Genomic DNA, 24,143 nt, shown 5'->3' on the forward strand with positions numbered 1-24,143 from the left:
CATGGCTTTTATTATACTAAGCGACGACTGTAGCTAAGCACCCACAATAAAGGAGCCAATCAGAGGAAGAACACTTCCTCTAGACTACATTTTGGACAGAAACTCGTGTGTAATCAATTTTCTGTTTCTCTCTAACAACTTGACTCAAATAACTAAAAATAACTAAAGATACAGACTGAGATACATGACAAAATATGCAACAACAATAGTGTTCAGTCAGAAGTAAGCCAGCATGACACACTTATAGCCTGCAGATTCAAGTACACAGTTTCTCCTTAGATTAACTTTTTGTTTTCAAATACTGCTTTGTATGGTTCTGTTTTAATGAAGATGCACCATTATCAATCCTCATGAGGGGATTATTAAGGCTAGGCAATTTTCAATCTCATGGCGGTTATTTGCAGGAATACATTATTTTCCCTCTATAGGCACAAGCTCCTGTTGCATTCTCCCAACAGCTCTGAAGACATCCTGAATGTTGACCTTATCCCCAGTGGTGGATAGTAACTAAGTACAGTTTACAAGTTGATGTATTTTTACTATTCTTTTTTAACATCGAAAATCCAATTTTCGATGTTACTTCTACCCCACTACATCTCAGAGGCAAATATTGTACTTTTACTCAACTATAATTATTTGAAAACTTAGTTACAAGTTACTTTGTAGATTTTGATTATTATTACAAAACAAACATTATCCGCTTCAACCTTATATGGCTGATACTTTGGCCGATCTACAAGCTCACATGTCGCTTTTTTTGAATACCGAACTTGTACTTTAACAGACTATTTCTACAATAGGGTATTGATACTTTTACTTAAGTGTAAAATGTGAGTACTTCTTCCTTCACTGCCTTTCACCCTAAAGTACATTCCGTTTAATTAGTGTGGTTGCCCTAACAGGGCAACCAGACTATAGTACTCTATACACTTTATTCCACTTCAAGATAAACTTTATTTCAAACCGCATCTCCTCCCACAGTTTTTATCCCCTAATGTTGTGCCATATATCAAAATGACCGTCTAAATCGGGAATCGTGTGCTTGTATTTTGCTAAGAGATTGGTTGAATATTTTAATTGATATTCATTTATTAGTGCATTAAATTGCCCCATCCACTTTAATGTAAAAGTGAAAAAACTCAAATTCAAGTATTTTTTTCTCAGAAACCTTAAGAGCTAGAGTTATCAGATTTGGAGGGAAAATTCATAATTAGGTCCGAAATTACTTACAAAAATATCACACCATTCGGCCTCATGGTGGCGCTATAACAGCCCCCTTTACGTTTTGGCCCGTAACTCTTGAACCGTAGGTCCTAAAATCAAAATTTCTTTTCACCTGGATTCCTTGGGTCACGACACATCTCCCCATATAGGCCACGCCCATTTGCGTCAGGATAGATTTTTTGATATTGATTTATTAGTGCATTAAATTTCCCCATCCACTTTAATGGGAATTGCAAAAACTCCCATTCAAGTATTTTTTTCTCGGAAACCGTAAAGGCTACAGTTAAAAAACTTGGAGGGGAGGTTAATAATTTTTTGAAAAATTATTTAAAAAATAATCACACCAGTCGGCCACATGGTGGCGCTATAACAGCCCCCTTTACCTTTTGGCCTATAACTCTTGAACCGTAGGTCGTAAAATCAAAATTTCTTTTTCCCTGGATTCCTTGGCTCACGACGCATCTTCCCATATAGGCCACGCCCATTTGCGTCAGGATAGATTTTCCGCCATTTTGAATTTTCTTCAAAACACACTTTTTGCTCCTTTTCCTTCAATTTTTTTCCAAATCTCACACAAATTGGTACACGTGAACTATGGACCCATGCGATAAACCTATCCAAGCGGAATTTTGCTAGTCCATACCTTTCGTCCGTAAATGGCTTCCAAAGTTAGCGGGAGGGGCCGTTTGACAAAAAATGCCAAAAATCACGAACGAAACGTCCGGTCAATCCCAAATTTGAATCACATGTCAAGGGTGGTATACTACACCAATCCCCAAAAGGATTTCCACTTTGATCCATAGGGGGCGCCACGAATGCTCCAAATGTAACCGTTTGATGCAATAACATGATTTTTGGGGGATCAATCCTCTCAAAATGAAACGCAGGCGATCTCAGGAGTGACGTGAAAATGTAATTGGCGCAGTCTCCGACGGTATTCCTCCCAGCGTATTGCTCGAGTCCCGACCGGCGTCGGCGCAACCACACTTTGCAATTGCAAATTGCGACGCGTCTAGTTGAAAATGTTGCTCAACTCAAAAGTCTTCAGAGTATGACGGGTGCCCCCACAAAAGGCACAAAAATAGCTAAATAAGTATGTAAAACTTTTAATAACGAACAGCAACAGAAGGAAACAGCAACAGAAGGAAACAGGCCCTAGAACTTCCTGCAGTGTTTCTGTGACATAATGGGTGTGAAATCTGGTTTTAGGACATGCATGTCATATCCAAAAGTGTGAACTTGCTATAGGTTCTTTTCTTTTCTTTTTTGTTAAGTCTAACCAGTTAAAATTCTTAGGGATTATCAATTAATTGTTTCCATATTTTGTATCTGATTCAGAGCAACATGCTTGAGCAACATGCTTGAATAATGTAAACAGTAAAACCTGTTAATTTATCCATTTGTAACTACATGTAGCAATCTGATGTGAACATGTTGGCTAAGGGGACTCAACCCTGTGACGTTTTGGTAGACAGTACCAAGGCAGTAACATGCTGAACTATTTGCCAGTTGAGGCAGAGCAGAGACATAATAAATGTGGGTAGCCCAAGAGGTTCAAATGGGCCATATGAACTTCTTGGGCTACCATATATTATGATATATATAATATATATATATAATAAGATAATAAGATAATATAATGTGCTCACATGTTGTAGAATTATATAGGCCTACTATAACAAACGAATGAGTGGAACTCGGTACAGAGAAAGATTGAGACAGACAGGCAGACAGACAGACAGACAGACAGACAGACAGACAGACAGACAGACAGAGCAAATAAGGGGCTCGTGTCAATAAACTGTTATATAATGGTGGCACTTACTTTATTCATAGACAACGTCCATGTACCTATCCCTCTGAACAAAGATGTCATGTCAATATCCTTATTGTATAAGTCCTCATTGTCAATTCTCTCCTTTTCAATGTAAATAAGAGCCCAGGAGGAAAGCCTGTTCTGTTACAGCTGTAATTAATTGTCAATCAAAGACGACCATTCCGTGTCAGATAAACAGCTCTTTTAACCCAATGTCCGTGACTACCGCCATGTGGTAAAAGAACATTCAAAAAGGCGCACCGTAGAGGCACAAGGGGAGTGGTTTCACCTGCCATCACGAAAAGGTGTTTTATACTTTTAAAATAACTATTCTGACTAGTTTTACCTAAGTATGTGTAAGCCTGAGACAAATTCTGAATATTGTTTTTAAATGATTAAATAAAATAAAAAATAAAATAAAATATTCTCATCTGACCGCACACCACTCAAGAAAGCCACCTAAAATATAATATTATACCAAATAAATTAAATCAAACAATATCTTATCTCTGTGCCCAACTGATTGAAAGGCTGGTCAGCACACTGTTTCTCAATGTCGGTCCGACTCCGGCCGTCCACCAGAGGTCCAAATGGACCTATAGACCCCTTAACAGACGACGTCACACTGGTTGCAAGCGATAAGAACCATGCGTGCGCAGGTCCAGCACCGACTGGGGTGCGTTCGGAAATTGCGCACCGGAGCACACTCGCCTATTAGTTTGCATAGACCAATTATTTGTTTACCAAAATTGAGCCTGGATGCACATGTGATTGTTTCACGCAATACATTCTCAACCTGTTGTTTTGGGTCACTGTTCCTCTCATAATGAATTGTCAATATGTCAATTGTCATTTTTGTGTGGACTGTTAACCACTTTCAACCTGGTGTCCCTATTTTGGGCATTATAGGCAACCAATATTTTGAAATCGGGATTAACCACTGAAACCACATACTCATCTATGGCTTTGTACTGTATGGCATACAGTATAGAGCCATAGGTGAGTATGTAAAAGTAAAATAATTTCCAAAGTATTAGGTATCTATGGCACAACAGATACGTAATACGCATCTCATTTAACATTTAACACAAGCTGTACAGTCAGGCATAGTGAATATGTATTTACATAGCAAAGCAAGGGCTGCACAGTCAAATCCTCATTGTTAATGTATCCATTTGTAACTCTAATAATGTACACATTTAACCAAATCTGGACCATTCTCTCAGGGTAAACACAGAGGATTTTACCGTGTAAAATTATAGAATGTAATCGTGTGGGACTGTTGACTTGGTCCGTCGACCCAATGGTATGTACTGTATAGAAGTGTATAGTTCAGGGCAGAGTAGTACACATTATATGGTAGACTAGAGAACAGTATTGGCTGATGTTACTGGTTGTTCATTCAATGTCACATAAAACCACATTAAAAGGTCCAGCTGCAAGTATTATTTGAAACTAGGAAATCAAACTACGGTATAGTGACATCATTTACACATTACCATTTGTGAGACGATGTGTAGGGCATGCAGAATGGAAACACTCACAGAAAACACTGTCTGTACAGTAGAGCATACATACTGTATCAGTATTTGCGCAAGAAAGCTGATGACCCCCATTAATAATTAACACACTTTGACTTCTTTGACTGAATTCAGAAGATGAGGGTCACATTCACATTAAACTGTATATTTATCCACATTTCAGCCAAGCATTTTTTCAAATCAACTGTGTGTTTATGTGTGTGCGCATGCATGAATGAGGGGGGGGGGGGGTTGAGAAGTGGAGAAGTGGAGGAGAAGAAGAGAGAAAAAAGAGGAGAAACGAGGACCTTGAAGGACATGATGGAGGGATGAGCTAAGAATAGTAGAGCGAAAAGAGAGCTTGTATGACTATTAAGGTATACGCAGTGTACACAAACAGTGGAGGAGGGGAATGACGAAGAGAGCATGAAAGAAGATGACAACATCAAGAACAAACAAGGGAGAGGGGGATGAGAGGAGGGAAGAGAAAAACTAAGCAGGAAATACAAACGGACAATCATATTCTAGGGCTTTATCCACAGTGACACATCAGTGTTCACAGCATATGCAGTATGTCCATGTAGTGTGAGGTGATAGTGCCCTCAGGGTAGTGTGTGGTACTGGAGCGTAATGGTGACTCATCTATAGAATATCAGCAGTGATGCCTACAGTACATCAGTGGTATGAGGGTAGATGGAGGGACCATACGCTGCACACCGAAGACAGGGTTTGACAGGGTCACCTCGACATTCAAGACACAAGAGTGACAGATGCTGTGTACAAGAGGCATAATTTATGTACTACGTAGTGACAGAGTTTGGCAAAGTTATTTATATTCTGAGGGCAGAGAGGGTACAGTCAAATGGAGAAACATTACACAGAGAGAGTTCTGCAAAGTTATACACAATTTGGGAGATGCTCCCAGTCAGAATAGTTTCTAGACAGAGTCGGACAGCACTAGAGGGATTTTTTCTTGACATTATGTTATGAGATATACTGTATATCACATGAAGTATTAGAGATTTGGTGCCAACAAAGTTTTGAATTCTAAAAGCAGGATCGTATATTTTGAGAGAAGAAGGATGAGAGAGCCGCAGAGGAGGGATAAAAAAAAGAAGGGTGAGAGAGTGAAGAATAAAGCATTAGAGATGGAAGGAAGCGCTTGAAAAAGAGGACAGGAGAAATGGAGGGAGAGACGGAGGGAGAAAGGGGGGAATGGGGTCAGAATGCCATAGACATCCATGTTACTGTATGTGCTGACAACATGGCTGCCAGTGACGCACTTCTCCAGTCTGTAGGTCACGGCTTATTCGTGGACTGTATATATTCATGGACTGTATACGTGTACAGTGCATACGCTACGTATATAGCATATTGTATGTGTACTATACATATACACACCCCCACACATACACACGTATATAAATACACATACTGTATATTGTATATACAAGTGTATTCAAATGTATAGTGGTAGCTATCACAGAAGTCATATTGCATCTATCCTGGATCTAATATCCATTAGCACTAAGGTAACATTATCAACAGTTTATTAACTGACAAACCAAAAATCACCAACAAAATGGAATTTTAATATTCCTTGCACGGTTTCGACAGCTGAAATGAGAAGACAATTTCAACTAAGAATAGATTTGATTTGAACTATTCCTCTCAAGTGTGTGACAAGTGACATTTAAACTTTTACTCAATGACAACGCAGTCAAAAAGAGCAATTTAAAAAGTGTCTCCCTCTCTGTATGTGGTTCATCTCCTCCTGTTAGCCTAGTGCCGTTTCATGCATTTCCAAGCAACATGACAACCTGCCCTAAAGACTGCTCATTATCACTGACAGATTTATTTATGAATACCTGTGTGTTAAGGAGGAGGGTACTTGTCTCTGTTTATGACATTTAGGGCATTGTGCAAAAAAACGTGTGGAAGATAAAAGGTCTCACACAGTCTTACAAAACGTACAACATTTTAATGAGACAGTGTTTTGGTCTTATTGCCTTCCTCGGGTATCTTATATGAAAAAGGACACAAGAGCACATAGCTGAACGTCTCATTAAAATGTTTTATTTGCATGTCCGTACACAGGCGTAGTGGAAACAGGTGTGCCCCGGCTGATCTGGGTACATATTCTGACAAAGCCTTCCCCGCCCCAGACTGCCGACATTGCTTTAGTGCAAGGTCCCACATACGTGTCTGAAGGAGAATAGCCAAGGCATGCTGAGGCACTGAACGAGTTGTCTTGCAGTTTGTGGGCAGTGCCAGAAGTGACGCGCGTGGGAACCAACTTATGTTGGAGTGGTTGGCTCACTGGAAGAAAACTACAAGCTTAAAGCTCACCAATTGGAGTCAGGCAGCCACGTGCTTCTATCCTATTAGTTGACGCGTGGTCCAAGTTCCCCGCTCCACGCTATGAGCGTAGAAGTGAACGGGATGCATCCGTTTCAGGCATGTATGTGTGACCATGCCTTTAAGTAAAAAAACAAAAACAACGCTCTGAAGCCTGCATGCTTTTTACTTCCTTTTAAAACACAAAACACACGTCCCCAAAATTCCCATGAGTGCAAAGAACTCTATAATTCTGATTATCTGCCATTTGATTATTTGCAGAGAGCGAACACCCATTTCTCTTTTAGCAACAAATGCAAAGTGGCAAAACTGACATAGAGACTGAGCGAGTCTGTACAATACTCCTTTTATCCAACAATAAATATATTATATGCCATTGTCAATTATAAGGTGCACAACACAGAGGAAATGGGCTCATTAAAAACTACTATTTGACCCTCAGGCAGTGACAGTAATACGTTGTGAGAGACTACTAGTGACATTCAGGGAAATGATTAAGACAATAATCAGTCAATTTGAAAATAATTATAAATACTGTACTGGTGGCATTAGGATTTGCAGAACCACTGGGGAATCAGTTAGTTATAAGGTTCGGATAGTGATGGGGTTTTGGCACTGTTAACATTTAGTTTGGAAATGTAGATTTAGTAAAAGTTTGGGGTTATGTGATGCAGACTTGGGGTTGTATAGGATATTAGCGCAGCAACACAAGGATGTATAGACAAAGGATGAGATTAAAGGCTAATTCTTTTTAAGCGTTTCCAGTAAAACTCCTCAGTGTTACCCCGGACTTGGATGTAAAGGTCCATTTGAGTCACCTTTTACACTCTCAATAGCAAAAACGAACACTGAGGACTTTACTGTGCATGGGTTAAGCATTTTTTTTGGGGGGGGGGGGGCAACATTGTGCATGGGTTAAGCATTTTTTTGGGGGGGGCAACATGTATAGCTGCCAAATGGAGCAGGGGCACGTTCAAATCACCTTGAAGCATTACAGTCATAGCCACATAATGGCAAGATTAAACATGTTATATGTGAGGGCTATAGTTGCTAAATAGGGGGCATGTGAAGACAGTGGGGGCTATACTGTTGTTGTAGGATGGGGGACAGGTTTAAGTGTGTGAACCTGCTACAGTTGCCAAATAGCAGCATGTGCAGACAGTGGGGGCTATACTGTGGTTGTCTGATAGGGGCAAGTGATGCGGCTAGATTTGCCAATAGCAGTGTGTGAAGACAGTGGGGGCTATAGTTGCCTGATGGGGGGCAGGTTAAGCGTTTCCAGAGCGCTGTGGTAGAGTTCTCTCAATGCTCTTAACAGGTAGAGACGACAAAACATCTGATTGAAGAGGTGAGGCAATGGCTCCTACAGTGAGAGAGAGAGAGGGAGGAACAGAAATAGAAAAGGAGAGTATAGGGAAAGAGAAAGCGTGAGTGAGAGATAGGGAGAAAAGGAGAGAGAGAGAGAGAAATACAACATCAATGTAGCTGAACTCATAGTGAACTGGTGTTTTTCATGATGGCTAATCACATTGTGTCAGTAATAACAAGTCACCAGACTGGTCAATGGGCTATTAACACAGTCCGTACCATATGGTAGAGAACATTAGAGAAACACACACAAGAGCAGTAACATATGTTTGTGTGTGCATGCGTGCGTGCGTGTCCTCACCCCCAGTACATGGACTCTGTTGTAGTAAGAGCTGAAGTCTTTACTGAGAGACACCAAGAATTTACAAATCTGCAATACAGACACATACAGTATAGTAATATGTATTACATAGCTACACAGACGCCTACACATATTTTGTAATATAGAATCAAGTCACATTTATATTACATAGAAGACACCAAACATTTTGTCACAACCATTTTCCTGTTGCAATGTCCCTTGTTTTTAATGTTTATTGTTCATTTTAGAAGACAAACACTTGCTAATTTTATAGGACTTTATTTAAGATGTGGAGGGATTACAATTTAATTACAATTACAATACTTCTGTTACTTTATAACACAGTTGAACTAGAATTCTCCATTGTATAATCATGACCCACTGCTACACAGCAAGCTTTTGTTTAGAAACCATGTTTTGGGACAAAAATGTGGGTGAATCTTGTTGCTAATCTCTGGCAACCATGTTCTAAAATCAATATTACACAAGCCACTATGACATGATATACCGTGATTATGTAGTACAAGTGTTCAAGGTCAAGAGTGTTAACAACACAGCTAGCCGTGGTATCACAATATGGCACAGCCTCTCATGTAGCAATGCTTAAAAATCATACTTAATGATTGATATGTATGTGTCTTCTGACCTGTTCAGACTTAATGTTGAGCCTGGCTCCTCCCCCCTCACAGTCGAGGGCCTGCCCTGATTGGTCCAGAAGCTCAGAGAATGGAATGAGGTAATTGAAGAGGAGAAGCCACTCCCCCTGTCAAGTAAAAAAAACAACACATGTACAGATTAACTTATAGAAGATCAATGCAAATCGGTTTTATTAGTCTAGGCTTCATTTTAAGGGAGAGGAGAGGACTTTACCTCTTCTTTGAGAGAAGAGAAGTCTAGCTGAGTTTCTTCAGGTATCTCTGGGTACAGTCCTATGGAAACACAAAACATCATTTTGAAATAATATTTTTTTGTAACATTTGACTTAAACACACACTTCAGACTTGCAGTTTGCTCATTTCTTTTGTCGTTTTGAACTCACCTTTCTCCACTCCTCTCTCATAGCTGTCAAACAGAGTGTGTAGTCTGGCACAGTTATACATTACAAACACCCCGCCCCTTGGGCCTTTGGTGGACACACCTCCTTCTTTGTGAACATCCAATGTAACCTGAGGAGACAGCTGTCAATCATTCTGACTCATCTAATCACATCACTCAGGACATTGAGTTGCAACGCAAACTATATTACAACTGTAACATAATCACTTCAGTACATGTATGTGACACTTACACATACACAGTGTGTACCCGTATTTTCCGCACTATAAGGCGCATCTGAGTATAAGGCGCACCTTCAATAAATGTATTATTTTCATACGTATATAGGGCGCACCGCATTATAAGGCGCATCCGCACTATAAGGCGCACTGACGGCGCGCCTTATAGTGCGGAAACCAAGGGAACCAATATTGATACATATATAAGGCGCATCGGATTATAAGGCGCATCCGCACTATAAGGCGCACTGACGGTGTGCCTTATAGTGCGGAGAATACGGTATGTGTGTACTACATGTAAGAAATAACATATGATCATACAACTGAGCATTTCTGAGTGTAAACCCACATATGTACAACCATTGCACACACGCACGCACAGGGCTATAGGGGAACTCACAGGGCTGGTGTGAACTGTTGATAATAGCTCGAATCTGACAGTGGAAGAGGTCATGACCTTGATGATTTCATCCCATGTCTGACCTGAGGTAACAGATGACATTTCACATCAGTTGCTGTCACATCACACACAGAAAGTGATAAACGCTCTTTGAACATGTTTTCTCGCATTTCACAGCGTCATTAATTGCAGTACATCACCACCTGATTTTACTTTCTTCAAATTATGTCCTTTTTTGTTTTTATTCTTTTGCTTTATTCTAGCATTCCATTGCAAAAGATCGTTACTTTCTTTACTTACTGCAGACACTTAGTACGTACACACACACACACACACACACACACACACACACACACACACACACACACACACACACACACACACACACACACACACACACACACACACACACACACACACACACACACACACCTTCCACTTGATCTCCATATTTCATCTCTGAGGCTTCCTTCATTTGAACTCTTCTCAACCTGGAAAACAGAGTCAATACTGAGACAATAACGACGTAGTATTTTCCATCAATTTGACATGGCTTAAAACATCAGAATGCAGCAGGAATTCATATAAATCAAGCATAGCGTTAGTTCATGCAGGGCACGGAAGTCTTGCATGCCTCAGCTGTAATCGGCTGTCAGTCAGCTGACAACATCAGCCTAGTCTCCTATTGCCTAATCTGAGTTCCCAGAAGTTTTCGCCGGCTCGGCGAGGAACTTCTGGGCCAAACCCCCTGTATTTGTGGGCGGGATGTACGTCACGCTCTGAATCTGAGCGGACACGCCTCTTACCGGTTGCAACTCGTCTAAAAAGTCCGACGAGAGGCAAACAGCAGTACACAACAATGGCGGTCGAAATTTCTCAAGGGGAAATATTTTCCCGTCGATCCTATTTAGATGCAACACCCACTGCATGTGGATCCCGCCCCCTATTCTTCATTGGCTGTTGATTTGAATCACAACGCAGTGGCCGCGCCCCCGCTGTCCAAACTCCGAGGCAATGCCTCCCAGACTACCTATTGCCCATTCACAGCTCTGCTGGTCATTACGTCACACATTCATACTCCAATCAGAGCTCACAACTTAACAAGGAGGTCCCTTTCAATACAGCTTTGCATTCACTAGGTCTCTGCTTGTCTTGCTGCCTGCTTCACTGCTGCTTAGCTGCCTCCTCCACCTTTTGATCAGAGTCTGGCACAGTCTGGGCTCAAATACTTGTGATATTATATGTGCTAATTCACACTAATATGTCAATGTATTGCTTATTGAAGTGTGTTTGATGTCTAGATTGTCTACTGGGAGAATTAGAGATGTGAAATGCAATGACTTACAGCATATGTCATATTCAAACTGTATGGGAAAACTGGTGAGAAGAGAAGAGAAGAGAAGAGAAGAGAAGAGAAGAGAAGAGAAGAGAAGAGAAGAGAAGAGAAGAGAAGAGAAGAGAAGAGAAGAGAAGAGAAGAGAAGAGAAGAGAAGAGAAGAGAAGAGAAGAGAAGAGAAGAGAAGAGAAGAGAACTTACTGGAGATACTGGGCTGCAGTGAGGTGCGAACCAGGAGTCTTCACTGGCCCACATACCAGATGTCTCTGGAGAGAAATATTTTGTTAAAGCAAATGAGTTAACTGTTTGAGTTTGCCTCTCGCACCAAACAGACCAGAAAAATGAGGAAGTGACCTCAACATCATTTGTCTTTTATTTGATGTCTTTTACGAGCGAGGGGAGACCGACCGATAAAATAGAAAATGCAATAAATTAATTTCATTGGCTTGCACCATTCCCAATTTTATGTAATCAAAATATTAGCTAATTAGATTAGCCTGATTACCCTTTTTTGGGATGTAATAACACCTTTAAAGCTCGAACAAATATTCGTTATTTGTAAATACTAATAAATTATTGTCTGAAATTAACATTTTTTACAGCATGTATTAAAAATAAAATCATCCTTAACCCTTAAGTTCAATTCATTATTTCCGTGTGTTGTTCACACATCTACCGCCTTTTTTCAAAAGGTCAGAAAATGAGCTCATAATGTGAATATGCCACAACAAAAAAGTCTCAAATGATTTAGCTACAATAGACAAGCCTCATTGGTGGATGATTACAAACCAAAAAATAACTGAATGTTGAACTACTAGACTGACATTGAATACTATTTTGTACAGTGAGTAACAAGCATTAATATGGCCCTGTGGAAAATGAACAGAAACTACTTTGTGATTTGTGCCAAGCAGTTTGTTTACATTGTCTCAATATGTGAAAAACACAGATAACAGACCAGAACAGGAATTCCATGGCCACCATGCCCTCACACTGTGAGGGCATGGTGGTCTATTAATTGGTGGTCTATTGGTGGTTTATAAATTAAAATCATCCTTAATTAGGCCTTGCGTTAGATCACATATTTTAATTGTTCTGTCACTATGAACGTCAGATCTAAAAAAATATATTAAAAAAAAGCTATTAAAATATGTGATCTAACGCAAGGCCTATCCGCGCACGTTTTAAGCTGTGGCGGACCCGGGATGGAGTTATGAAATTTTTCTACTGTACCATTCATCCTAAGATATCATAACATCATAGAAAAGGTAAGAAAACCTTAGTCCAAAATTATCCTTTAAGTGCAAGAAGCTAACGCATGCCTCTACACAGGCCCCACCGCTTGCTGTTAAGTGCAAGAAGCTAACGCATGCCTCTACACAGAGTGCCTCTACACAGGCCCCACCGCTTGCTGTAACTGTTAAGTGCAAGAAGCTAATATGTGCCTCTACACAGGCCCCACCGCTTGCATTTCCTACCCGAATGTGTGACTTCCTGTTACAGTACCTGTGTGTGTGTAGCACCACTAGCTCTCCACAGCATGGCTATCTGCTGCTGACGGAACTCATCTTGACAGGATGTCACATGCACTGTTGTTACCGCGGATACCTGAAGAAGAGAAGTAGAGGGTAAATTAAACGTTCTTTTGCTGGTGTGTGTGTGTGTGTGTGTGTGTGTGTGTGTGTGTGTGTGTGTGTGTGTGTGTGTGTGTGTGTGTGTGTGTGTGTGTGTGTGTGTGTGTGTGTGTGTGTGTGTGTGTGTGTGTGTGTGTGTGTCTTACCATGCAGTTGGCTGTAGCTCTGTCCAGTTGCGCCAGGTGGGACACGCTGTCTCTGTGCACTGTAAGAGACATCAATAGGTGTATAAGCCAGTAGTAAGGATGTAGAGGAAAGACAAAAGGAATTAAGAAAGGAACACATGAAAGACAAATGACTCGTGTGACACACAAGCGTGACTGACTTATTTGTCAAATGATACTGACAGCTCAAGTACACACTGTCACTGCAGTCAGTGGGATCAACTGTAGTTGATTCTCTAAACTGACATTTTGATGTTCACAACTTAATTTAGTCCTACTCACTATACAAACTGCGAACAGCCTTTTTGCATGTAGTTGGGAAGCCTCGCCCCGAAGGCACTATTGGGCGGGCGCGTGGGCGGGGACTTCTTTCCTCTACATTAGAAGAGTTAGGACGTCACATTCTAATACAGCCCGAATACCCAATCTCAGCACCGGCCTCAGTGGCGCACCTCGCTATTCACTAGACTCTAAAAACATTACCACTGGGAGTCTGGGTTCGACTCCCGCTTGGGACAATACTTTTTCAAACAACCGCGGACTACTTTTTTTCGCCGATAAAGTATAGTTTCGGACCATGACGGAGGCGCGCCGACTCAGCAGACCTTAAGGCCGAGGAGTCGCGCCCTCCAGGCGCGAGTGCCCGCAACGACCGGCCGATGGTCTGCTAGTCGACTAAGTGCCGTCCGAGTTATGTACCGATAGGCACAGAATCGTAAATGATGTTGTGGGGACTGCGTTTGCCACAACTGCCACTCAGTGCACTAACATAGCTTGCGTCGTCAGGCTCTCTCCCCACCCGCCCCCTTGCGCTTCAACTGTTGTTCGCATACAAACTAGAGGACCTTCTTCCTCCAAACCTATACCCTGTCCACTAACTTTATACCCTATGCCCAAAACCTATACTGTGTCCCCCAAACCTACACCCTATCCACCAACTCTACACCCTATTTCCCAAACCTACACCCTGCCTCAACTCACCTGTACAGGTTCCAAGGCTGGGGTCGTACCCTAGCAAACCCTCCTCCTGGAACACTTGTTTCAGGTTGACTCTGAGCGCTGCCTCATTCTCTCCTTCCTTCTCCTCCTCCTCCTCTCTTTTCCTTCCTCCGCCACTTGTTCTCCTGCCTCTGTCCGTTTCCCTCTCACGGTACGATGACTTCTCCAACGCATCCTGCATCTTTTCCTCCCTGTCCTCATTGGTCCAGTTGGCGGGGACAGTCGGCCAATCGATGCCGAGCGTCTGGAGGAAGCCGACGATGTCGCTGTGTTCAGGGAGCACTGGGCAGTAGGACACTGTGAAACTGTGACAGATAAGCACTGATTAGTGTGTGTGTGTGTGTGTGTGTGTGTGTGTGTGTGTGTGTGTGTGTGTGTGTGTGTGTGTGTGTACCTGCATAAACTGGCACTGAGCATTTGCTTTTCTGTGTATTTATGTATTCATAAGCTTCGATTGGTCAGGTCATATTTTGACTTGCCTTACATTCGCTACTGTGGTTATAGACTGTTATTACTAGGCCCTTTTTGACACTCACCCCTGTCTTCTCAGCAGTGCCCCCATGTGGTCAGCAAGCAGAACAGTTCTAAGCTGGCCTAGGGTCAGCGTCTCAGGGTTGGGCACATTTGGTTTGGGATGCAGCGCGGGGCAGTTGAGCACCACACTACCCTGCCGCTGGCACGAGGGCTTCAGGTATTCTGTAGCTCCACCTGCCAGGATGGCCCTGAAGGACGCAGGCCTGTCCACCCTCACCATCAGCCCCTCGCCCTTCACCTCCCCCCCGGCCACAGGGAGAACCCCACTGCCTCGGAGAGAGAGGACCTTGGACATCACTGCTGGAGGGACCTGGGTGGACAAAAAAATGAAGAGACATAGGTTGGCTAAGACGGTGTTTCTTAAACATTTTCATGTCAAGGACTACCAAATTGTTACGCATAAGGGATATGCCCACGGACCCCATTTTGAAAATATTTGGTGACAGGGACCCCTATAAGAGAAGATCTTTGTTGGGAGATAACGGTGGAGAGTGAAACCTGTGATCCGAATAGTTATTCTTATACATTCTTGTTATGTTTAAGAGCTACACTCACTGCCAGACCCAAAACGTAGGCTCCACTTCGCTGCACGGCCTTCCCACGAAAGCCTTGTCTTGACTCTCCCTCTAAAGAATACATTGGGGTAATGGGCTATCTGTCATATAACAATACATAAATGTACACATGAAAAAAGGACACAGAGATAAAAACGTGCAGTACATAGGTAGAGAGGCCTGTGAGGGATGAAAATGAAATATCATCCTAACAGCATGCAGGCTGAAATTCTATATTCATATTTTTTTGTTTACAAATCATGTTCTATTAATGTTGTTATACATAGGAAGAGGCCTCGTATAAGCCCTTTGGGCTTCTTTTTTTAAATATTTTGTGTACTGTTTTTTGTATTTTTATATTTTGTGAAAATAAATAAAGATATATTTGCTTAATTATTTAAAATTTGCTTTAGGTTTTCATGACATGGCCGTCTCTAGAAAATCACATCTGCAAAAAAAGTATTTGTTCTAATTTAAATGCACCATAGTAGCGTCATAACACAGTTGTGTCTCTCCAGGCTTGCAGCTGTGTATGTATGTGTGTGAGTGTGACTGTGACCCATATTGCATCTGGCAGTCAGGGCTTCCTTAATTGCTGCCGCAGGCTTTCACTGTGTGATCATTCATGATGGGGTCATTTGAACGATCCACCCGACCACAAAGTCATGCAGGGATATTTAAAGGCTACTCCGGGTATTTACTCAATTTAATAATTTCATTCACCAAGTAGACTTGTTTGTTCATTCGTGAATTCTGATGTTATAATTAGTTCTGGTCCCACAGTTCAACCTGTCAGTGGTGTAAAGTAACATTACTTAAAGTACATTTACTCAAGTACTGTACTTAAGTAAAATTTTGAGGTATTTTTACTTTCTTCAGCATTTCCAATTTTCAATACTTTTACTTCTACTCTACTACACCTCAGAGGAAAATATTGTACTGTTTACTCTACTACAATTATTTGACAGCTTTAGTTACTAGTTACTTTGCAGATTTAGATTATTATCACATAACATACATTAAGCACTTCATTCCTATATATATTTTGGCCATTTGAAGCCGATCTACAAGCTCACAATGTGTCACGATGCAACGCAAGAGCTTGTAGATCTGCTATTTTCAAAAGATTTTTATATATTTTTGAACTTGTAAAATGGGACATTCTTAAGCCCATACATTCTGCACAAAAATGAGTAGTACTTTTACTTTTGGTACTTTAAGTATATTTTGATGCCAATACTTTTGTACTTTTACACAAGTACATTTTGATTACAGGACTTTTACTTGTAACAGAGTATTTCTACACTGCAGTATTGATACTTTTACTTAAGTAAAGAAATTGAGTATTTATTCCATCACTGCAACCTTTCAAATGAAGAAGAGACGCTGTCAAACCCTGTTTGTTTTTTCCTGCTTTTCCTGGTACTAATCTGTGCATTCATTCAACTGGGAGCAATTCTAGCACAAAATAAATGTAAATAAATATAAAACACAGCAACAAATCAGATGATTCCATTTGCTAAGTCAAAGCCTAGGCCTGTCACAAGTATTACATAATCGCAATTATTTTGCATAATCGTTTCCATGTTGAAAAATGTTCAAACATTTTCCAAAAATAGCAGAAATAGCTGATCTACAAGCTTTCAACGGTAATGAAGTGCTATTTCTGTTATTTTTAATTGTATCTTTCTGCAGGGGTCTTCAACGTTTTCAGGCCAAGGACCCCCTAGCTGAGAGAGAGATGAAGCAGGGACCCCCTCTATATTGTATAAAAATGGTGTTTCAGATTTTTGTTGACTTGGTCTGCTCTTTTTTCCCTCTACACCAAAAAATAGCCGATCTACAAGCTCACAACGCCTCGCTGCCAGGTGTTGTGATCTTGTAGATCTTCTATTTTTTGGCTAAAGTTCTCCTCAGAAATGGGATGCTAGGGTTCAAATGGTTAAGGTAAAAAAAAATCCTATCACACAAAGATTTGGCGGACCCCCTGTAGTAACTCTGAGGACCCCAAAGGGGTCCCGGACACCCTGTTGAAGACCCCTGTTCTAAAGTATAACATTATTAAATGTGTCAGTACTGTCTTTGTATATTTCAGTTATTTGTCATATCTGCTAATGTGTGCAACTTTTGATTACAAAGCCTAAAAAGGCAAGCAGAAATTACGTTTTTATTCATATTATGTTCCATAATGTTCAATGCCCCAAAACACAATTAAATCGTTAATCGCGATTATTTGGGTGACACTTAACCATCAACCTCAAAACTGTGTCATTTTAGATTTGAGGTAAAAAGCATCATTTTATACTTTGGCTATTCAAAAATAGCAGATATACAAGCTCAAAGCGCTGCAGTCGAGCTAGCTCCGACGGAACCTCTCCCTCCGCTGTATAGCTCCGAGATGAGGTTCCTCGTTAGTTACTGCCGTCTGTTTTCGAAATGGTCGCACGTCGCCACTTTACATGTTTCTTACCCCTTTCTGCACATCGTATCCAAAAAGTAAAGCATTTCCGCCACTCTCTCACATGTTTGAAGTTTTAACGCGCCATAAAAGCCATCCAACGGGTTGAAGAAAGTATTTAATTTGCCTCGGTTTTCATCCGGTTACATGGTTTTTAAGACATTGCGCAAGAGTTGCGCCCGTAGAGATAACATTACTATTTACCCTACTGGTCAAATGTTGAATTGCATCTTCTAATGCAAAATATTATGGAACCGGATGAAAACCGAGGCAAATTAAATACTTTCTTCAACCCGTTGGATAGCTTTTATGGCGCGTTAAAACTTCAAACATCTGAGAGAGTGGCGGAAATGCTTTACTTTTTGGATACGATGTGCAGAAAGGGGTAAGAAACATGTAAAGTGGACGACGTGCGACCATTTCGAAAACAGACGGCAGTAACTAACGAGGGACCTCATCTCGGAGCTATACAGCGTACAGCGGAGGGAGAGGTTCCGTAGGGGCTACAGTCGAGCTTGTAGATGGGCTATTTTTGAAAAATCGTGACAATTTGTGCAAATCCTTGAATATATATACATTCTTTCTGTAATCGTGACAGCCCTACGGTATCAAAGCCAACCAACCTGGCCATCCGCATAGAGCGTGTTCAGCATGGTGGTCGGCGACAAGAAGTCCCTGTTGCGGAGGTTCTTGGCGCTGCTCTCCTTGAACCAGAGCTTCTCCTGTACCGGCTCGCCGGACACCCTGTCGCCGCCGTCTGGACCCTCGGCGTCGGACACATCCTCTCGCTTTCCTCGGAGCGCGGAGCTGAGCGCCCGGACGGTCGGAGTGATCCGAAAACAAGGCGACGGCTCCTCGATTTTGTCCATCATCGCACCACCACCACCACCAGCAGCACTAACCCCACACGTTTGCTTGCTAACACAGGCTATATTATGGACAAATTCAACGACGTGGTCGTGGTCATGCCTTCACACATAGCAGTAATTTCCGTAATGACAGCTATGTTCTTTTTCAAAAACGCCTCGATCATTCGTCCTGTCCTGTGCATAGGTCCTGTGACAGTTGGGGCTGCCTACCGATCGATTCCGTGTATTGAGGTTAAAAACACTGCATTGGGTTGATTTCTGTGCGGAACTATAGAATGCAAATGTTTGTTTTTCACGAGGTCTATTTCCTTGTGGACCACAAGGAAGCTTATTTAAGGAAGGGCCACCGACGTCATTTTCTCTAGCCAGCAATTCCAGCCGGCAGATTCGTCGCACTCTTTAGATGCCTCAATAAAATTATGTACTGTGCACATCGAAAAGCAAGTGATTAGAAAACAACCTGTGATATGTCTTCTTTTATATTCCTGAACCGATTATATGACAAAGGTCGCAATCGTTAAGAAATAATGTTTGTTCACAAGCTGGTCCGGCCTGCTCCATTCACTGCCATGTATTTCATCAAACTCCCGGTGCAATGTTTGTCACCCATGAGCGTCATGGCGCATCCCCGGCGTCTAGCGCGGCCCTTCCTTAAATAAGGTTCCTTGGTGGACCACAGTTTAAATTAAAGGTGCTGTAAAGCAGTGGTTCTCAAACCTTTTCATTTCAAGGACCCCCATAACTGAGAGGGTCCATTTGGTTCCATTTGTACTCTCTCAGAGTTAGCCTACAGACCTGTAAGGGTCCATTTGGAACCCCCTCAAGGAACTCAGATGGTCACTTTGAGAACCACTGTTGTAAAGAGTAAAGTGATTTTTTATTTTGTTAAAACAAAAAGTTTATGTTAAGATATAGCTCTATATTCTGATAGTAGTACTCATGACTATGTATGGTATTCTATGACTATGTGTTTGTTCAGTAACAGGGGTCTCTTTAATTTGCCTCTCCAGCTCTTTAGTAAACAGAAAATACATTTTATAGGGTTCCAAATGTATTTTTGTCTGCACTTTATTTGTCTAATCACTTCCAATTTAACTCCAGTTTACCCTGTATCCTGTATGAGTTCTCCCTCCTAATGTGATGAAATTGGTATCCCAACCTGAAAATGTTTTTTTAAGCTTTGCTAAAGAGCTGTAGAGACAGGGAGACCAATGTTATACTGAACAAACACTCTATATATAGGCTAGCAATGATTACTATCTAATATAGAGCTATTTAACACTTAATTTAACCAAAATATATTTACAAATAAACGGTGCATTTATATAGCACCTTTATCCTTTACATTCACCCACTCAGCAGAGGAAACCATGCAAGGCAGCAATGGGAGCAGTTAAGTGTCTTGCTCAAGGACACTTCGACACTAACACAGTTGGAGTCGGGGATCGAACTGGGAACCTTCTGATTCCACTGCAGCCCACACAACTATATATCACTTACACCCTCTTTATAAAATGAGATATGATTGAATGTATGAGACTGTAATCTAAGACAGACAGCCACTTAAAGAATGAGTTGTACCTAGTTGCATGCAGGTGTCGCACACCAAAAATAGCCAATCTACAGTGTTTGCAACAAGAATAAATCAAGCTTTAGTCGTTCATGTAGGCCTACTGTACATCAGTGATCAAGTGATGGATAAACAGGAAACAGGACCAGTTAGTAGGTTCAAAATTATTATATTTATTATAAACATAAAACATTTACAAGAGCTGTTTTATTTATTTGTATTTTTTGTCACTTGTCTATCTATTAGTTATTGCATTTAAAGGCTTGAAAACAAAAAATCCCCTTTGTGAAAATACAGTCTTGAAGGTGTTCTTGAAAAACCATGTCATCACAAGGCCCCTAAAAGTAACCGAGCAAGCATTCAGAATATAGCTGTGCATATTTCAGACACATACATAAACATTTATTATTATGATTTCTTATTCCGTTTTTTTATGATTTTCTTTTCTATATCTTCCATGATGTCAGCTGTCAGTCAGTGTCATTCTTGTCTGACACGAAATTCCCGGTTGCCTTTTGTTGTGACTAGCAATCCGGGAGAAAACGTGTCATTGAAGAACAACACCTCGTATCTCTGCATTGGATACAGTGGGGAAGAAATCATGACTGCTATATTCAATAGGTGATGTTACTTCAAAGAGCTTTCAAAAACATCAACCTGCAGGTGTTTATAATGTCCTGTGCGACATGGGGTGGAAACGGACCCCACAACCAGCTGGTGATGAAATCACAGCTGCATTATGGGTTCCGTTACAACCCCATGCACCAACCAGTCATTAGGCTACTACACGCCAATGGGAATTTATAGCAGCAGTAAGATACAAAAACCATAAAACAACGTCAAAAGATCTACTGCTTTTGCCTTCTACTTTCATACAGGTGCATAACCAACAATCCAGGCTCTATCAGAAAACACAGATTGTATTAGTGAAGTATCATGTTGTTGGCTTACAATTATGTTACATATAAATGGCTAGGGCAAGTGTATCAAATCTGCTTTGGAACACATACGGTGGCTATGGATGATGTTTGAAAATGTTGTTGGATATGTGCATTGTTTGAGATGTAGGCTAGACAGCACTGTCAGGAATATTCAGTCAAATAAATGAAGCCTTTACCTTGATAACATCAGGTTTCTGTGCACCTATTCCTAATGTTATCAAAGATTCTTAAAATAATTAATTAAACCAACCATAAGAGTATTCAAACAAGTGGACAAAATAGCTACCCTTTGTTCTAATTATGTGAGAGTTTAATACCTCTTCTGTGGCTGACGAAGTGTCTGACTGCTGCCCTATAGACTGCATTCTACACCACTCACCACAAGCTGCAGGTATGAAGAGTGAGATATCCAGTAACTAGAGACAGGCAGACAGGCAGACAGACAGGCAGACAGGCAGGCAGGCAGGCAGGCAGGCAGGCAGGCAGGCAGGCAGACCAAATTAAAAGTATTCATAGTTACTTATAGTTACGTTTTTTTGGCTCATAACATGTACAGAATACAGATTGGAACCTCCATATTTGAATCACATTGAATTACAAATAGAAAATGTGTGACATTAAAACAATATGTAATATGTTGTAACAGGCCAAAGTATCCCAAATGATAATGTCATTGCTAAGCAACTGAGAGCTCTCAATTTGATTTGGTTCATGGCATACGTTTCTATTCTTATTCTAAATTCAGGATGCCCAAATCAGTATCTCGCCTGTTACACATTGGACATAAACGTCTGGCCTCATATGTCATTATAGACATCTTGAAAAACCAGTTGTGTATCTATCGAAAGAATGAAACTGAGAAAGGGTGAGGAGAGAGAGAGAGAGAGAGAGAGAGAGAGAGAGAGAGAGAGAGAGAGAGAGAGAGAGAGAGAATTGAAGCTCATATACAGAGAGATATACAGAGAGGAAGAGAGTGACGAGGAGAGAGAGAGAGAGAGAGAGAGAGAGGGAGAGAGAGGGGAGGGAGGGAGGACTGGAGGTTAGCATGTAAGAGGAGGTGCAGATGGTGAAAAAAGATTTAAGGAAGGACACAGTATGGTACAGATTTAACTCGATACACAGGACAAATAACTTCAGAAGTTTATGTCATTGACAGCATGTCCTCAAAACTTCCAAATATGCCCAGAAAATAAAAGCAACTGAAAGACAAAATAATGGACAATGAGAGTGACAGATCTCTGTGCATATACGAGGAGAGGATAAAGTAAGGAATGAGAATTGAGGCGAAGGAAGGAGAAAGGGGAAGAGTGGGGACAGACAAAAATGGAACGAATTTAAAAACATGAGGGAAAACAAAGTGAAAGTAAATCAAGACAGAGCCTGTCAGAGAAACAAAACAAAAAAAGAAATAAAAGAAAAAAGAAAACAGAATGAATAACACTGAGAGGACAGTGACATGACTATATAACAAGGTCAGGTTTCCCACTCTTACCGCTTTAAAGCCAGCAGGTCCCTCTCTGTAGCTCTGGTCTCTGTATGACAACAGCTTGTTGAGTCCAAACTTCCTCTTAAATACTCCAGACCATTTATTTCACTTTCACTTCTCCTAGTGACCTCAAAACTCCTCCTTTCACCCTCCCTCCTTTTCTCCCTGCTCTGTTAGAGAAATACAATGGTTGGTATTTCTACTGCCTCCAAATGAATTAGTATGTCACAGATATTATATTGAAGTGTATTAATGTTACTTAGGCCTACTGTATACACTGCATATTACTTGCATTGCATATCTTGATTCCTGCTCTGATAAACAAACACTAAAATATTCCCAGGGCTGGAGAGAGTACTGGAATATCCTATGCATCCTAATAGAAGTAGGCCACTGTTACTTTTAAAAATGACTCAAGAGGAAATAAGACTACTTATGTTGAACATGTACATGTATGTGATTATTTACCTTATTGCTGCTCAAGTAAAAAAGTAACACTTTTGAAGACTACTCTGATACTGTATGATTACTGTGAAAGGACCAATGTGGTGTTGGTATTAAAGTACATTTTTGACTTAAGTAAAAGTATCGATACTACCATGTCGAAATATTCTGTTACAAGTAAAAGTCCGGAATTCAAAATTTACTTGAGTAAAAGTACAAAAGTATTGGTATCAAAATGTACTTAATAGGGATGCACCGATATATCGGCCACATATTGGTATCGGCTGATATCGGTCAATATCGGTATCAGCAAATAAAGCTGACAATAACCGATGGCAGTAGCCAATAATTATCTGTTGTTAAGCATTCATTTCGCGCTGGCTATGTTGGTGTGTTGGTTATCTGCAACCTACCAAGCTGTAGATTCTGAACAGCTATTTCTTATAATGAAGATGTATTTGTTACCCTGGCACAAATGGGGTAAATACTAACACCAAAAACTAAATATAGGTAAATAAACAAATATAGGTATCAGTATTGGCTATCGGCTAAATTGTTATTTTAAACATCGGTATCGGCCAATAATTTCCATATCGGTGCATCCCTAGTACTTAAAGTACCAAAAGCACAAAGTACTCATTATGCAGAATGTCCCATTTCATAAGTTTTCAAATGTTTAAAATGTATACAAATCTTTTGAAAATATGTGAGCTTGTAGATCATAGTGTATGTTTTGTAATAATGACCAAATCTACAAAGTAGCCTAACTAGTAACTCAAGTTTTCAAATAATTGTAGTGGAGTAAAAGTATAATATTTGCCTCTGACATGTAGTGGGGTAGAAGAAAAAGTATTGCAAATTGTAAATACTGAAGAAAGTAAAAAATACATCAA

The 24,143-nt window shown here is 40.8% G+C and overlaps 1 protein-coding gene across 2 annotated transcripts; it reads right to left on the minus strand.

The window, feature by feature from the left end:
* Positions 1–6,614: 6,614 nt before the first annotated feature.
* Positions 6,615–19,091, minus strand: dalrd3 (DALR anticodon binding domain containing 3). Of its 2 annotated transcripts, XM_084069158.1 has the most exons (13): positions 18,564–19,091; positions 14,931–15,238; positions 14,377–14,699; positions 13,378–13,436; positions 13,104–13,205; positions 11,799–11,863; positions 10,694–10,752; positions 10,262–10,344; positions 9,627–9,753; positions 9,458–9,516; positions 9,234–9,350; positions 8,588–8,656; positions 6,615–8,281 (listed from the first exon to the last, which is right to left on the minus strand). In XM_084069158.1, the coding sequence occupies exons 1-13, from the start codon at positions 18,810–18,812 to the stop codon at positions 8,162–8,164; spliced, it is 1,740 nt and encodes a 579-aa protein (XP_083925284.1). In that variant the 5' UTR covers positions 18,813–19,091; the 3' UTR covers positions 6,615–8,161. The 2 variants fall into 2 exon arrangements, with proteins under 2 accessions (XP_083925284.1, XP_083925285.1); XM_084069159.1 differs by lacking the exon at positions 8,588–8,656.
* Positions 19,092–24,143: the final 5,052 nt, after the last annotated feature.

The sequence above is a fragment of the Gymnoscopelus microlampas genome (genome assembly GCF_963454915.1).
Source record: "Gymnoscopelus microlampas genome assembly, chromosome: 10".
NCBI lineage: Eukaryota > Metazoa > Chordata > Actinopteri > Myctophiformes > Myctophidae > Gymnoscopelus > Gymnoscopelus microlampas.